Source organism: Plasmodium yoelii (genome assembly GCF_900002385.2).
Source record: "Plasmodium yoelii strain 17X genome assembly, chromosome: 11".
Lineage (NCBI taxonomy): Eukaryota > Apicomplexa > Aconoidasida > Haemosporida > Plasmodiidae > Plasmodium > Plasmodium yoelii.
In genome coordinates this window covers 1,541,877-1,558,058 of record NC_036183.2, presented here as the reverse complement: position 1 = coordinate 1,558,058, position 16,182 = coordinate 1,541,877, and the positions used below count along the sequence as shown (strand labels likewise).

Below are 16,182 nucleotides of genomic sequence, written 5' to 3'. Positions count from 1 at the left end.
ATATATATGTATACATATATGATAAAAAATTACGGCACACGCCGCTTAAATTTGTTAAAATTATGCAAACATATATATACTTATAATGAGCATTTTTAAAAGAATGAAGAATTACTGTTTTTGTAACTCTCTTAAAGTACACATTTTCCCAGAATAAAATCCAGAAAAATACCATGACATAAGATACATCAAAAGTTCTTGCAGGTCTTTATTATTTTGATCTACTGAATTTGTGTCATTGAATTTGGCTAAAATAAAATTATCAAAATTGCTGTTAATAAAGTTATATTCATTTTCAAAATTATTTTCCTTTATGCACATAAGTTGCGCAGCTAGATATATATTTAATTTATCATGATTGTCTTTATATTTTATAAACATTTCACTTATTTCTTTATTATATTTTTGAAAGGTTTTATTAAATTGTATAGGAGGTGGTTCAATTAGGTTTCTAATAACTTCATTGTTTATATTAATATAATTGTTTCCTATACCATTTTGTTCGTATGCATTTGCGCACATAACATGATTTCCTCCTTCAATTTCAGATTTATCAAAATCCATATTGCTGCATTTTACTAGTTCATTGTCTGAATTACAATCAAAATCTTCTTCGTCAAAGTCAAATTTCACTTTATTTATATCAACATATTTTCTTTTTTTGCTTTTTTTTTTGTTTGTTGTTTCTAAAGTATTTTCAATACTATTATATCCAAACACCTGTTCTTCTTCGATTCCTTTATCATGTTGAGTTATATTTTCATTATGTAAAAGTAGCTCATTTTTATTGCTATTATTATTAATGATAAATTCTAAATCGTCATCATATTTATGGTTATTATTTATATCATCAAGTGAAATATTTTCATCAATATTTTGTTCTATATAGTCATTTAATGCTTGATTTTTTTCTATTAAGAAATTTTCATTTTCTATATGTTCTTCAAATGAAGATTCGAAAACATTTTTTAAAAATATTGATATAATGTTTTCATCATTTATTATGTTGTCATTGCTTGATTCGCATATACTATCTTTTACATTTTTATAAGCTTCATTATTGTTACTCATTTTAACATATTTAATATAGCTTTGATCTTTTTATTTTCTATCACCTTGTAAATGCTATTTTATCATATTTTTTGTTTACAGGAAAACACCCTAGGAATTAATTCACATAATGGATTTGTTCACAAATATTTTTTTGCTTAAACATCGAAAAAAATCCAAAATATATTTAAAAAAAAATTATATATGCATACCTCCTATATATATCAATATTTGTTTTTATATATTGTATAAAATATTCTTAAAAAATAAAATTTATTACGATCCTGATGAAGAAACTTGTGGACAAATGTACATGCTTTATATACAAATACCATACTAAAAAATAAAAATAAAATTTAATTGGGTTATGTATTATTTATATCATTAGCCATGCTTTGTGTGTTTTATGGTGTACACTAGAAATAATAATTTCGAAAGGGTAATAAAAAAAGGCTTACAAGGATGAAATATAATAAAATGTTTTGAAATATATTTTAATAATCAAATTAACAAAGTTTTGCGACATCAAGTATTCTTAATTGTTAAGAAAAATGCACAAATGGGACTGAGAAAAATGGTTTGTACTCGTAAATAAACCATTCTTTCTTTATATGCTGTTATTTTTGTTTACACCTTAACCTTTTTTATTGACAAACGTGCAGATTTTATAAGAAACCCTTTTTTTACATTGATATATTGCTACAAAATACCAATAAGAATATGCCTATTTTTAATATAAAAGTTATTATATATTTTTGCCTCTTTTTTATTACAAGTATAAATAGCATATTAATAAATAATAAAGGAAGAACTTTGGAAGATTTATTCAACCGGATATCTAACAAAATATATTTGTATGAGGATACCATAAAAAAAAATAATACAATTCCATTTGTTTGCCCATTTGACAGGGAAAATAAAAAGACAACATTTGATTGTATCAAAAGAAAATGGCTAAAATATAGTAACCAATTGTTTAGTATATGGAGCAATAGTATACCTAAAATACACGTAAATGAAAAATTAGAAAAAGAACAAATTAATACGGAAAAATCATATTCCATAAGAAAAAAGTTAGAAATTAATAAAAACTTTAATTATTTTGACTTGTCAACTTTAAACACATATTGCAATTTTTATAAGTTATGTATAGCCGATTTAGTTAATTATTACACACAAAATAATGGATATAATAATTATCACTTAGGAAATATAAAAAAGCGATATTTTGTAAAATCGCATCATCTAAACAGTGACCCATTAGAAGAAGAAAGTTACATATTTATTATAGGCCAAAAAAAAGAAAAGTTACAAATCAAATCATCTGTATATGACAAAATCCGTAATTCTGTTAATAATACAATATATTATTATTATCTTATGTTTATGAACAAAATATTATATCACACATTTTACTTAGTGTATAATCCTCACACATATGATGATTTCAATAATAACAACTCTTGGAATAGTAATAATAATGGAAATTTTAATAATACAAAAAATTCAGGTAATTACAATTTTATAATTTACAAAGATGAAATTATATACCCTTTCAAATCTACAATGGGTGCCAACTTACCCCCCTATAAAAATCATAATGCAAATAATAGTTGTATTTCAGACTTTTATTTAATTGAGGTTTGCCATTGTTTGAATGGGATAACGTACAAACAAAGTATCTATAGTTTGTTGAAAAATATTTCTAAATTGTATTTTAAGGTCGAATTAGTTTCTTATATTTTACAATTATCTCCAGTATTTTATCATATTTTAATCATCATAATATGTTCGATAATTTTTTCTTATATTTTCTATAAAATATTTCTGAAATATAAAATAAACTTTTAAGCTAAAAAGGAAAGTGTGAATACATCATAAAAAATTGCGCGGAGAATTATACTGTATGGGAACAAAATAATGGAGGAATTTTTTTACTACTTACTAATTATAAAAAAAGTTAATGTAAAAAAATTTGTGATTGTGTTTTAAAAAAATGTACAAATTTGTTTTTTCTTAGTAATTTTATGGAATACATATTTATAATCATTTACGCATATAATATGTGCATACCTCCCTTACATCATATTTTGTATGAATTTTTCTAAGAAAATAATAAAATAAGCTTATTTAAATAACTATAAAAAACAATTTTTTTCCTTCTTCAAATAAAAATAAAATATATTTTTATAACTTATCAACATAGTTATACTAATAAAAAAAAAAAATAAAGATAATAAAGATTCATTATATACATATTGTATTATATTCTTTTTAAATTCATTATAATATATATTTTTTTTACCGTTATATATTGTTTTTCATTTTTTGATAATTTTATATGAATTGTTCAATATCATCTTGTTTATATTTCTACTATTGCCATTTAAATATATTTTATAATATTTATAACTTATTTAACTATATAAAAAATAACATTATTTACAATTGTATTAACACCTTTATTGCATATATTTTATGTATACATTTATATAACAGCAATTAGGTCTATGCTGTTTTTAATTAGATTATATTTAGAGAATAATAGTAGTAATAATAATAATTTTTTGAGAGTATAATTAATATAACCATAGAGATGATCATATTATAAGAATATTGAAGCGTTATAAATAATCAGCGTGTATATATTAAGTGCTATATATTTATAATATACCCATATATACACACACATGCATATATAATCACCTACAAATTCTAAATACAAAATTAAAAAGTTAGCTCGTTTAAAAAATGGATACGCTTGTGTTGGACGAAAGGATAAGGATGCATGCCTTAATTCCTATATTTATAATTGTACTTTTAGTTTGTATAATAAAAAGTAATTTAGGGCAAATGCCACAACCCGCCTTAAAAATGGACATTGAGAAAATGAGACAAAAGTAAGGAAATGCTTCATCATTATTTTTTTTTATTTCATTATGCAATACTTTATCATTTGATTATATTATCATATTTATTAAGCCCAATTTATCATTTCATTTTATTTCCCTTTTAAATGCAAAGTAATTTCTTGTCGCGATTCACGCAATTGAAAACCAATTCGGGATTTATCAGTCCATTAGCATTTTTAAATAGACGATATTTTTATAACAAGCCTCAAATTGGTTTCTTCAACGAAGTGCCTGAACAAATTAACCCACTTGACTCATTTTTAAAACAAGACACATCAGATTTATTTGGAATGATGAAAAATCAAATTCCCTTTTTAATCTTACAGCTGGGATTAGGTTTTTTAATAAATATGTTTTTTTCGGGATATTTAGTAGGTACGATCAATTATATGTTCTTCAAATAAGGTTAATACAAGTCATATCATTGCATAATATATATACGCTTACTCATTTTTTTTATTTTAGCCAAGATACCCTTTCCCCTAACATACAAATTTAAATCAACTTTACAAATGGGGATGGACATTGAGTTATTAGACATGAAATTTGTATCATCCTTGTCATGGTTATTTTTCCATACCAAAAATTATTTCACAGTGCACATTTTTATTTATTATTATTTATACTCATTTATTTTTTTTTTATTTGCTCATTTTATTCATAGGTATTTTCTTGTTATGTTTTGTTCAAGTGGCTTGATAAGCATTGTTGATTATTTTTTCCTTCAAGGTAATTATATAAAATAGAAGAAAAATGAAAAATTTATTAAAAAATCCTTATTATTGCATTTTTTCATAATTACTATAACACTAATTATTAATACTACAGACAATGATAGAAGCAAAAATAGTCCAATTGACAATTTGATGTCTAGCCAAAACCCATTAAAACGTAATGAAGAAATATCCTTAAAAACAACTAAATGCTCACAAAATTATTATCATATATTTATGCTTCATATATACATTTTTTTTAATACAGAGCCTGTTAATCCTACTAGTGCAGCAGACATCACAAATATTTATGAGAAAAAAAAGGAAGAATTGAATACAATGGTATTTATAATAATTTTTTCAATAATACTTTTTTATTTTTGTGATACATATATAATTTTGTTACGTTCATATTAAGATATTTTAAGCATATAGAAACACAAATTCTCTCTTTACTTTTTTATTTTTAGAGATACAAATTTTTATTAGAAAATATTGAATATCACCTTATAGAAAATTGGGAATAAATTTGATAATAATTATTTGATTATAAATGGTTCTTAAATATATTAAATTCTTTTTTTTTGTTTATGTTACATTATATCTATTTATTATTGTTTTCTTTTATCCTGAATATTATCAAAGTTTACATACATATAAATTATATTTCTTTGCAACCCAATATTTTTTCTACTTTTATTTATTTGATTTTTTTGGAAAATTTTTTAAAAAAATATAAACTGTTTTTAAAAAAAAATATATAATAAATTTATTATAATTTAAGTAATACACACATGCTTATATGTATTAGTATACATATCAGCAAGTCTTTTTTTTTCATGGGAAAATACATGAATAAGGATGCATCGTCTTTATTTACAAGTATGTGATATTGAATTTGAGTAAATAATATTGGAAATTATATTAAATTGTTAAAAAGAGCTTAAAAAATATAATAATAAATTATGGAATAAACAATAAATAATATTAATGTTATATGTATATATTTCCAATAAGAAAAATCAGAAAAAATTATATTATATCAAAGCTAATTCAAATAACTTGCCTGTTTTTTATTTATTACTCATCACCTATATGTATTCTTTTTTTTAGCAAAAAAAGAAATAATTAAATTATATTCGCACTTATTAATTTTAAACAATGAAAAAATGATATAAATATTCATCATATAACAAATTTTTATTTTTTTATTTCATGCTTTTATTAAATACATTTTAAAAGTATAAATAACAGAGGAAATATAAAAAATTATTAAAATGAATACGGACGAAAAATTTGTAACGCAAAATGATAATTCATCTTCAAATAAAGAAAATAAATCGTCCCCTCAAAAGGTAATATATAATACTTATAAATACATAGTATATTTTTTATGCCAATACTTGCATACATTTTCTATGATATATTTTAAGTAACAATTATGTAATATGTTTTAAGAAAAAGTTAACTAACCAATTGATTTGAAATGTGAAAAATGCATTAATAAAATAAATGAATGATTTATTATGATAATTATAAAATAAGATACTGAAATCATGTATATGTTAAGTATGCTAATCTATTATATATGCATATATACATGTAGATGTCTTTCCTTATTAACTATACAATTTCATTTTTTTTTATTTTACTTCATTTAGCCGCATTTAAGGAAAGCAGCAGGAATTGTATGGAAAGATTCATCACTTGATGAATGGCCAGAAAATGATTTTCGAATTTTTTGTGGGAATTTAGGAAATGAAGTAACAACCGACATTTTAGCAAATGCCTTTAGAAAATATAAATCATTTAATATGGCAAAAGTAACTCTTAAATTAATCAGAATTTTGTGCATATATATTTATTTACTAAGAATGGTTTATATCCCTTGTGAATGCCTATTTCCCTTAAAAATTTGCGAACACAAAATTACACGATTATGCTTATAACACAAAAAGAAACAATATTACTATATATATGTATATAATAAACGTATATTCATTTATTTTAATTGTTCAGGTAATACGAGAAAAAAGAAATAATAAAACAAAGGGTTACGGATTTGTATCTTTATCAGATCCACAAGATATGCTAGATGCATTAAAAAATATGAATAATACATTTATTGGAAATAGACCAGTAACTATTAAAAGAAGCCGATGGAAAGATAGGGAAATCGACTCGAAGAAAAACAAAGATTTTGATGAATTTATAAAGAATCCATATGCTCCCACTAAAAAATTTAGGAAGTTTAAAAAATTTGTCAAACGGGATAATACAGGTTAAAACACGTATAAAATAATAAATGACTAATTTTATTGAGGATATAGATATATACGTTTATTCTTTATTATGTGTGTACATATATTTGTATATTTTATTATATTTCGAAACACGAAATTGGAATTATAACATATCATTTTATGGGTTTTCACATTTTTTTGCAGAGGTTCATGATAGATTGATAAGTAAAAATACACAAGGGTGATTAAAAAAAAAACTTGTCGTCACTCTAGTTGATATAGTTGGTTATAATCTTTTTATATATTTGAACAAAAACATATTTAGGTTCAAAATATATGCCTTATAATATATATATTCCTTATATTTATACAATTGCCATTTTAATTTTTTTTTCTGAAATGATTTCTACCCCATAAATATTTATGCTATGTTCCTTTTGTTTTATCAATATATATTATGTCTGTATGTGCGTTTGCTTATATATATTATTTCATTATCATTTATTTTTTTGTGATTTTAATATAATTTGTTACCCTTTTTAATAATGTTTTGTTATTCCTTACAAAAAAAAGCGCTAATGAATAACTTATCCTTTATTTAAAATACTCCATTAGTATTAACTTTTTTTAAATCAAAGTATTATTATATATTTATATAGATATAATTATAACTATGCCGACTTTACAATAATAAAAAAAAACACAATACGTGTAAAATATACATTTATGTTATACTTACAGTTTTTTCGTTATTAAATACAATATTAATAATATCTTGTTTAATTTCAAATATGCTAAAAGCTTGTTATTTATTAATGAAATACATTTTCCCTTTAATTTTACCAACTCAAAAAATAAACCTTAACATAAATTATTCAAGCAGCATAAAATATATGTGTATATGCAAAATGATTTAAAAAGAATATATGTTTAATATATTTTTTTTTTTCAACTAATGAACGGTGAATATAAATAAAATGCAACAAATAAATTGCATTTTTATCAATTTATTTAATTATAGTAATAAAGTAGTTTCAATTAATTGTAACAAATTTAAAATAGTAAAAAAGAAGTATTTTAACAATAAAACATTTTAATATGCATATATACGATTAGGTATCCTTATGTATTGCGATTTTTTTTGAATAATCACAAATCGCATTATATATATATATATTTATTTATTTATATGTGTGTGTATGTATATATGACACGTATATAAGTATTATTATCATGAACAAAATATTATGATATAACCTCACGATGCTAAAAAAAACAAATTACAAAAATGAATGTTTCAAGAATTTTGCTAAATAGCAGTAAAATATTAAAAAGAAATGTTGAGTTTAAAGAAATATTTACACCAAGATGGTTTTTAGAGTCCCCTAATTACAGTCGTATGCCATTATGGCGACGATTTTTTGAAGGCCAATATACAAATGGCTCATTCTTATTTTTTGGTAATGCTTGGACATCGATGTTTGCCTTTGCTTTTTTTTTATGGTATTCTAGAATATTTGACCCCCCACCCTTAGAAAGAGTAGATAGGTACTGGTTAAACTCTCCAAAGTTTCGAATATTATCAGCTTTTTATAATGAAGGCAAAAGACCCGGTGTTAAAATTTCTTTGATGACATATGAAGCTAGATATTTTTATAGAGGTATTGATCACCCATTTACTATTAATGAAATTAAAGATTTATGGTTTAAGTTAAAAGAAAATTATTTAATAGAAAGCATTCCAGCTATTCAATATCCTCATGTTTTCAGGCAATACAACAAAGTTTCAACACCTGCAGATTTACATGTACACCTTCATTAGTTTTATTGATATCACTATTATTATCAATAATTTTTTTATTCCATTCATTCGTTACATTATCTATATTCCACCCCTTAAGCATTTCGTAATTAGTGCGGAGAAGATAATCCATTGCGAAAATTAAACTCCATTCACCCTGTTTCTATAGACAGTCATCACATTTACTTATGCTTTTTATTTTTATATCATTTTATGTTTTTTTTTTTTTTTTTTTTTACAATTAAAAGAATTATTAAACATTCGATATATAAGAGTTAAAACTTTATGAATACCATTTTAATATGTGAATGTGCTATTATGAAGGTCCCTCACAATTAACATAAGGGGTTTTACTATTATAAAAAGAAGAAATAATAAAAATATTTATTTCTTATTTTAAAAGGATAAATAACAATTTTTTACAAAGAAAATGAAATGTTATAGATTCACTCTATTCATTCATGTGCACATGCTATGTCCTCTAATTATATATATCAAAATTAAATGTATGTGCACGAAATATGATAAATAGTTGTCTTATTTTGTTTTCTTCGAGCCATAATATTTAGACAAAAAAGTTTGGTAATAAGATATAAATAATTAAAAATAAAAAATGGAATAAAATAAAAACAAAAAACTCGTGAATATTTTATACTTTAAAAAATCAAATTTATGGTAAAAAAAAATTGGTAAATCATATGCAAATATAACGAAAATATTATCACATAGTATATATTACACTATTTTATATATTATGGATAAAACGGGATAATAATGTAAACATTTTTTATAATTTGTTTAATAAACAATTCAAATATGAAAATATAAATAATTTTCCATATATTACAAATGAAATTAACAAAGTTGCAAATTATTAAAGTACCTTTCAAAAAAAAAAGTACCCAATAAAAACATAAAAATAAAAATCGAAAAAACATCATACATGGTATATCAATCATATAACTTAAAAAATATAAAAATAAGCATGCATATACATAATGAATATATGCGCGCATATATATAGCCAGATATTCATATATGTTAATACATATACATTTCCCTCTTTCAAATTATCTATGCAAACTTCCAACACCAGCTGGGGCAATTCTCAATACAAATACATTTCCTCGACGTCTATCCAATCGGCTAACACGTTCGTGAGCTCGAACATTAGATATTAAAATTTCCCTTATGTCATCTATAATTTCTCTTTTTACTTGATAAAATGAATGTTTTAAGAAATCGACATTTGTCTCAACAAATGTTGTATCTATGACATCCATATCTAACCAAGCATATTTATCAAAAGAGAAATAATAAGTATCTCTTTTATTTATTGATGATGAATAATGATATTTATTATTAATTTTAATTGGGAAATGTTGACTTATTGAATTTAAATTATAGAATTCACTGTTTTTTCTAGTTTGGCATAATAATCTTGCTTTTAATTTTTTAAAATAATCAAATAATTTAAATATTTTTTTTGATTTAAAAGTGTTTAAACTTGTATCGCTAAACTCTATTGCTTTCATAAAATTCTCATTAGTATATTTTTGAGAAATATCCTCTGATATATATGATGCATTATTATGGTAGTTATACATAGAATATTTTGTATTATTTTTATTGTTGCAATAATTTCCAGTAGTAGATACATTGTTTTCATTAGTAACAGTGCACATATGACTACTATTTTCAACTATATCATCGTAATTATTATTATTTTTTTTTGAGGGTATGTTTAATGTCTCATCACCACTTTTTTGTATCGAATCATTTTTATGAAAGTTTTGTAGTTCATTATTTTCTTGGATATTGTAGGTTTGGTTATTCAGAACTTTAGATTCAACATATGATGAATTTGCGAATATAGGGTGATCATATATTTTATATTGTTCATTATTATATCCTGTGAACACATTGTTAAATTCTACAGTTCCATTTAAACAATCTTCGTAATTGTATATTTTGTATAATGGTAATTTTAATTTAAATATACTTTTTCCAAGACATTTTTCTCTGTTCCATGTTTCAGAATATCGTAATGCTTGATCTCTTGTATCTCCATACATAACAATATGATTACAATGACTCCTCAACAAAAAAAAATCTTTTTCTAAAAATTTATCTAATGGATAATCTGGATTTAATAGTATAATAGTTTTAACAATAATCTGGTTCTTTTTTTTTTTTTTTTTATTATTTATTCTTTTTTTTTTATTCGGTTCTTTTTTTTGAACATTTTTATTGACATAATTTTTTTCTCCTTCACCATTTTCTTCAGTTTTATCACTTTGAAGATTTATTTTAGTTTGAGTTATATCACTATCATTGCTACTGACAAGTTTTTTCTCTTCATTATTAATATTAGAAATATTAAAATAACTATTTGTGTTTAATTTAGATTTAGATGATTTTTTTTTATCATGATTAGTATCTGAAAAGTTTGGATTATTAATGAATTTGCTTTTTTTGTCATTTCTATGTTTTCCAAATTTTGATTTTTTTTTTTTTAAAACATTATAAAATAAGCCATCATTGACACAACTTGCGAAACCGTTAAAAAAAAGCCGTGACCCACAAGAATGACTTATTATATGTACATTTTTAATACCCCAATTAATAAGATCTTGAATAAATTTTTTAAATGAATCACCTAATATGGCCATTTCTGATCTTTTCTTTGCTACAGGATATGAAAGAGCTGAAAAAATTCCCCACATATAGCCTTCCCAATGAAAAACAAACGGTTGAATATAAGACGGTAGTTTTGAAAATGACACTAAATGAGCTAATTGAGAACAACCATGGTGTAACTTAACATTATAACCATGTATATATATAACAATTTCATCAGGTATAATATTTAAATTTCGTTTTAATGATAAAGGTTGCCATCCGTCAACTACAATTTCCTCTTTATGGTAATGTCTATAATTTTCCCATTCGTCTTCTTCAGCAAATACTTGTGCAATTGTTTTATTCCTTTGTGAATTAAATGGTGTTAAATTTGCACCATTAAAGCTGGCTATTGAGTCATTTAAATTTTTCATTTTTTTAACTAATGAATTAAATATTTTTGTATTTTCATTTTTCGTTGGTTGTTTCGAAGTTATTTCGTTTTCGTTTTTACTATTTGATGATGCATTTAACAATCCATTTGCTCGATGACTTTTTATAAAACCTTCAATTTGTGTATTTTTCTTATTTTTAAAATGTGCTTTTTTTAATAACATATTTTGATCATATTTTCTATCTTTTAAAATTAATATACTTTTTGTATATTTATATTTTTTTTCGTTTTCTTCACTATTATAGAAATTCATTGAGTCTTCATTCTTATTATTTACATTCGTAGTTAATTCAGCCTCGTTAGACGATTGTAATATACCAGAAACATTCATGTTTTTGTTTATTCCAAACTTTGTGTTTGTATTAATGTCAATATGCTCGCTACTTTTAATTTTATTATCATTACTAATATTGATATTACTACTTTTATTATCCATAATTAGATTTTCAACTAAACTATTTTTCCTAATGTTTTCTTTGTATGCCCCAGTTTCCATTTCAGAATTGATATGTCCTTTAGTTCCTATAATAGACTTCTTTCTGAATGTATGTTTTAAATTATTAGTATATGTATCCTCGTTAATGAGCATGTCATCATTAAACTTTTTTTTCTTCGAAATTTTGTGAAAATCAATACAATAGTCGTTTTTATTTTGTTCGTTTTTTTGGGAATCATTATTTTTGTTTTCATTAATCAAATCGATACTGTTGTCACCTTTACTGGATTCACTGATATAAGCAGATTTGTGAACTTCAGTTTCTTCGATATCTTTGCTCATTTTGTACAGATATATATTGTTTGTTTCCGTATTTAATAATCCATCAGAAACACTATTAGTACAATATGAATGAGAAAGCAAATTATTTTGAGATAAATTACTTTGATTATTATTATTATTGGTAACATTTAATTGGGTATTATTTGTTATTTTTATATTATTATATACTTTTTTATTATCAGTATCTAAAAATTTATAATTATTTTTATTTTTTGAATTTGTATCACATGTGATAATATTATCATTAATTTTTTTTTTTCCATTATTTTTTTTTTTATTTCCCCATCTCTTTTTGTCCTTTTTAGGGATATCCACTAATCTAATTACTACTTCATCTAATATACCATCTTTTCTTTTTATAGGACTAATTCTGTAATAATTATGAACTTTTAAACTCATGGTAACATGATCTAATGAAACCATACAATTACTTAAAAAATTTTCAGTTGGTGTACTACTATTTACTTTTAGCATATTAAAACACCATTTTAAATCGTAGGTTAATGTGTCATCATATGTATCTTTTAATATATCGTTGATTATAATATCATATCTATTATTTGGCAATCTTCCATTTTCATTTTTAGAAATTTTCGGATTAAAAAAATGCGTTAAAGGAAAATCACTAAAAAAATGCCCACTAATAGAACATTCTGTGCATGATACACCATATCTAACATCAGACCAATCTTTACCTATACACGCCGCAAATCCAACTCTTGTATTTACAAATAATGATCCAGTTCCAACTTCTTGTGAAATAAATGGACCAACTGGATATCCATGAAACCAAAACCCTCTTAACTTTTCACCAAAAGAATGATCTTCTATCCATTCTCCATATCCATGAGGTTTCCCATAAATATCTGTTCTGCCTTTATATCTTAATTGATGGCTAAATGGTGCTTCATTTATATGATTTTTCCGCATTTTTAAACGTAAATTTGAAAATTTTTCATAAAAGCAATTTATAAGGCGATAAAAAGATCGATATGCACATAAACATAAACAACAAAAATCGTTTCCACATATTCCTGCAAAATCATTATACCGACTTATAGTTATATTTAATTTATTTGTTGATACTTTTTTTTTTAATATTCTGCAATGTTCGGTACAAGGACAAAAAAATCCATAAAGTGCTAAAATTGGACCAATATATATTATTATTTTTACTATTATTATTAGAGATAATTGTACTATACCGTATATCATTAAAATGTGTTCACCCTTGGAATTTTCAATTTCTTCATTATTATTTTTATAAAATATTAATAATATAGAAGCAAATATTATAAATATATAAGATGCATATATAGGCCAATGTAAACTTAAGCGTGTTTGAAACTTTGCAAACATTATTACACCAATAATAGCCAATGCTGCCTCGACAAAAAATAAAAATGATGTTTGAATTTCAAAACTTATACTTAATTTATTGTTCTCAAGAGATATTTTAAAATATTCCCACGAAATTAGTATTAAACAAAATAGTGTTATTATAAAAACGATCTTTTTCGATATTGGTTTTCTTATTCCGTTAAATCGTCTTCTAAGCCGTCTATAATCCATGTATCGAATTGTATATATAAGCCAATCCATATTTTTTACTTCATTACGTGTGTATTTTTTCATTTTTCCATCGATATCACTTTTTACTATGCCATTCAAATTATCTATCTCGTCATTATTATTAATCTTTTTTCTTCTTTTTCTAATAAAGCAAAAACAATTTTTATTTTCTTCTAATTCAGTATTGCTAAAATCACTTACATAAGATTCATCACTGTCGCTGTAATCAGAATAATCTTTCTTTAAGCTTGTTTTCTTTTGGTCATATTCTCCAAAATAATAATATTCATCTTTATATTTGTTGTTAGATCTGCTTTTACGAGCTGCATTATTATGTAAAGGATAGCATCGAGAATCATTGCTATATGTTGAAGTGCAATTTAGTGTACAATTATTAAGTTTGCTATTAATTTCATTATTATGTATGCTTATTGAATCTGTGACATCTTTTTGGTATGATTCAATATGAATATTTGTTTTATTTTTTTTTAAACGCATTTCATTTTTGTTTGATTTTATATAATCATTTTCATATTTTTGATTTAAATAATTTCTATCATATATATCATTCTTTTCAAATTTTCCATTTTCTTTATTTTCGTTATTTTCTAGTATGAAACTTTTATCTTGTATGTGTTCACTTTCTTGTTTAATTGCCTTTAATAAGTTCGTATCAACTTGAATCAATTCCTTCTCTTCATTTTTAATAGTATCTCTATTTTGTTCATAATTATTATTATCAATTGGTAATGAAATATTGGTATTATTTTTTATTTCTATTTGCTTTCGTGTTATAATTTTCCCCATATGCTCCTTTGTTTTATGTCCCTTTGGAGCTTTACATTTTATTTCATTATTGATCAATTGTGAATCATTGACTCCATTAGTTATATCTTTGTTATCATTATATTGCGCATTTTGATTGTCATTATTATTAACATTTTTATTTATGCTCATTTTTTTGAATTTATATGTTTTTCATTTTTCTTCACGCCGTGTCATATTCAAATTTTATCTTTTCTTCTATTTTCCCAATGTTTTCTGTTTCTTCATTGTTCTTTTTATATATCTTTCAATTATTGAAAAACTAGCTGCACCGTTATCTCAATAGAACATATATTTATATATATGATTGAAAATTTTAAACGCTTTTATTTGCTCTATCGATAATAGTATGTTTTTACTAAATCGAATCTTTTTTCTATTCGCATATATAATTTTTCAGTAACTTTATTAATTATGAAATGTTTACACTTATTCAGTTTAGGAATATATATGAAAAAAAATTCGTGATTTTATAATTTTTTTACACACCTTTTTCTGTTATTTTTCACGGGCAAAAAAAGGAAGAAATTAAGATTAGCAGAAAAATAATTAGATAAGAATTTTCAAATTATTATAAAAAATGCAAAACTATTTATATTATCACGCTAATGCTAAGTGAATATATACATTATAAATGTTCAAAATTATTTAAAAAAAAGAAAACTTCCAAATATAATTTTCCGTTTTATTTATAGCACATGATTAATGATACATACAAAAAAAAATTACAAAAAAGGCATACTCATGCATTATACTTTTAACATATTCATGCACATATATATAAAAATGTATATACATTTTTATTTTGGAAAATTTTAATTTTTATGAAAGATTTGTCATATAAATATTCAAAATATCATATAAAGATTAAAAATATACACAAAAAATATACATTCATTTTATATTTTTCCTTAATAATATACTCTTTAATTTAAAGCCCTAAAAAATATAAGGGACCTTTTTTAATTTAGCAAAATATATAATATTCAATTCGCATAAAAAAAATTTATTCATATTATTTTTTTATCTTCATTTTCACGGATATTTTTAAGTTTAAGTAATAAATCTTTATCACAATTAAAGGTACTATCATAACTTATTGTATTTTTCATAATCTCAAAATTTCGCACACACATAGTTACATGACTTGCCATTAAATGACAAATGTGTATGTTACCCATAATTCATTTATTATTTCATAAAGTAGTTACA

General features: G+C 23.0%; 6 protein-coding genes across 6 annotated transcripts; 4 read left to right on the top strand and 2 right to left on the bottom strand.

The window, feature by feature from the left end:
• Positions 1-111: 111 nt before the first annotated feature.
• Positions 112-1,071, bottom strand: PY17X_1138100 (conserved Plasmodium protein, unknown function; the record flags this gene model as incomplete). Its single annotated transcript, XM_722833.1, has 1 exon — positions 112-1,071. The coding sequence occupies one exon, from the start codon at positions 1,069-1,071 to the stop codon at positions 112-114; it is 960 nt and encodes a 319-aa protein (XP_727926.1).
• Positions 1,072-1,770: 699 nt separating this feature from the next.
• Positions 1,771-2,901, top strand: PY17X_1138000 (conserved Plasmodium protein, unknown function; the record flags this gene model as incomplete). Its single annotated transcript, XM_722832.1, has 1 exon — positions 1,771-2,901. One exon carries the CDS (start codon positions 1,771-1,773, stop codon positions 2,899-2,901), a length of 1,131 nt encoding a protein of 376 aa, XP_727925.1.
• Positions 2,902-3,801: 900 nt separating this feature from the next.
• On the top strand, positions 3,802-5,202 carry PY17X_1137900 (ER membrane protein complex subunit 3, putative; the record flags this gene model as incomplete). Its single annotated transcript, XM_022956586.1, has 7 exons — positions 3,802-3,950; positions 4,075-4,337; positions 4,428-4,527; positions 4,627-4,691; positions 4,791-4,853; positions 4,944-5,017; positions 5,146-5,202. 7 exons carry the CDS (start codon positions 3,802-3,804, stop codon positions 5,200-5,202), a joined length of 771 nt encoding a protein of 256 aa, XP_022812466.1.
• A 750-nt stretch (positions 5,203-5,952) lies between these two features.
• On the top strand, positions 5,953-7,163 carry PY17X_1137800 (RNA-binding protein, putative; the record flags this gene model as incomplete). The annotated part of the gene is made up of 4 exons (XM_022956585.1): positions 5,953-6,030; positions 6,337-6,498; positions 6,695-6,956; positions 7,123-7,163. The coding sequence occupies 4 exons, from the start codon at positions 5,953-5,955 to the stop codon at positions 7,161-7,163; spliced, it is 543 nt and encodes a 180-aa protein (XP_022812465.1).
• Positions 7,164-8,206: 1,043 nt separating this feature from the next.
• On the top strand, positions 8,207-8,740 carry PY17X_1137700 (ATP synthase-associated protein, putative; the record flags this gene model as incomplete). Its single annotated transcript, XM_722829.2, has 1 exon — positions 8,207-8,740. One exon carries the CDS (start codon positions 8,207-8,209, stop codon positions 8,738-8,740), a length of 534 nt encoding a protein of 177 aa, XP_727922.2.
• Positions 8,741-9,789: 1,049 nt separating this feature from the next.
• PY17X_1137600 (erythrocyte membrane protein) lies at positions 9,790-15,102 on the bottom strand (the record flags this gene model as incomplete). The annotated part of the gene is made up of 1 exon (XM_722828.3): positions 9,790-15,102. The coding sequence occupies one exon, from the start codon at positions 15,100-15,102 to the stop codon at positions 9,790-9,792; it is 5,313 nt and encodes a 1,770-aa protein (XP_727921.3).
• Positions 15,103-16,182: the final 1,080 nt, after the last annotated feature.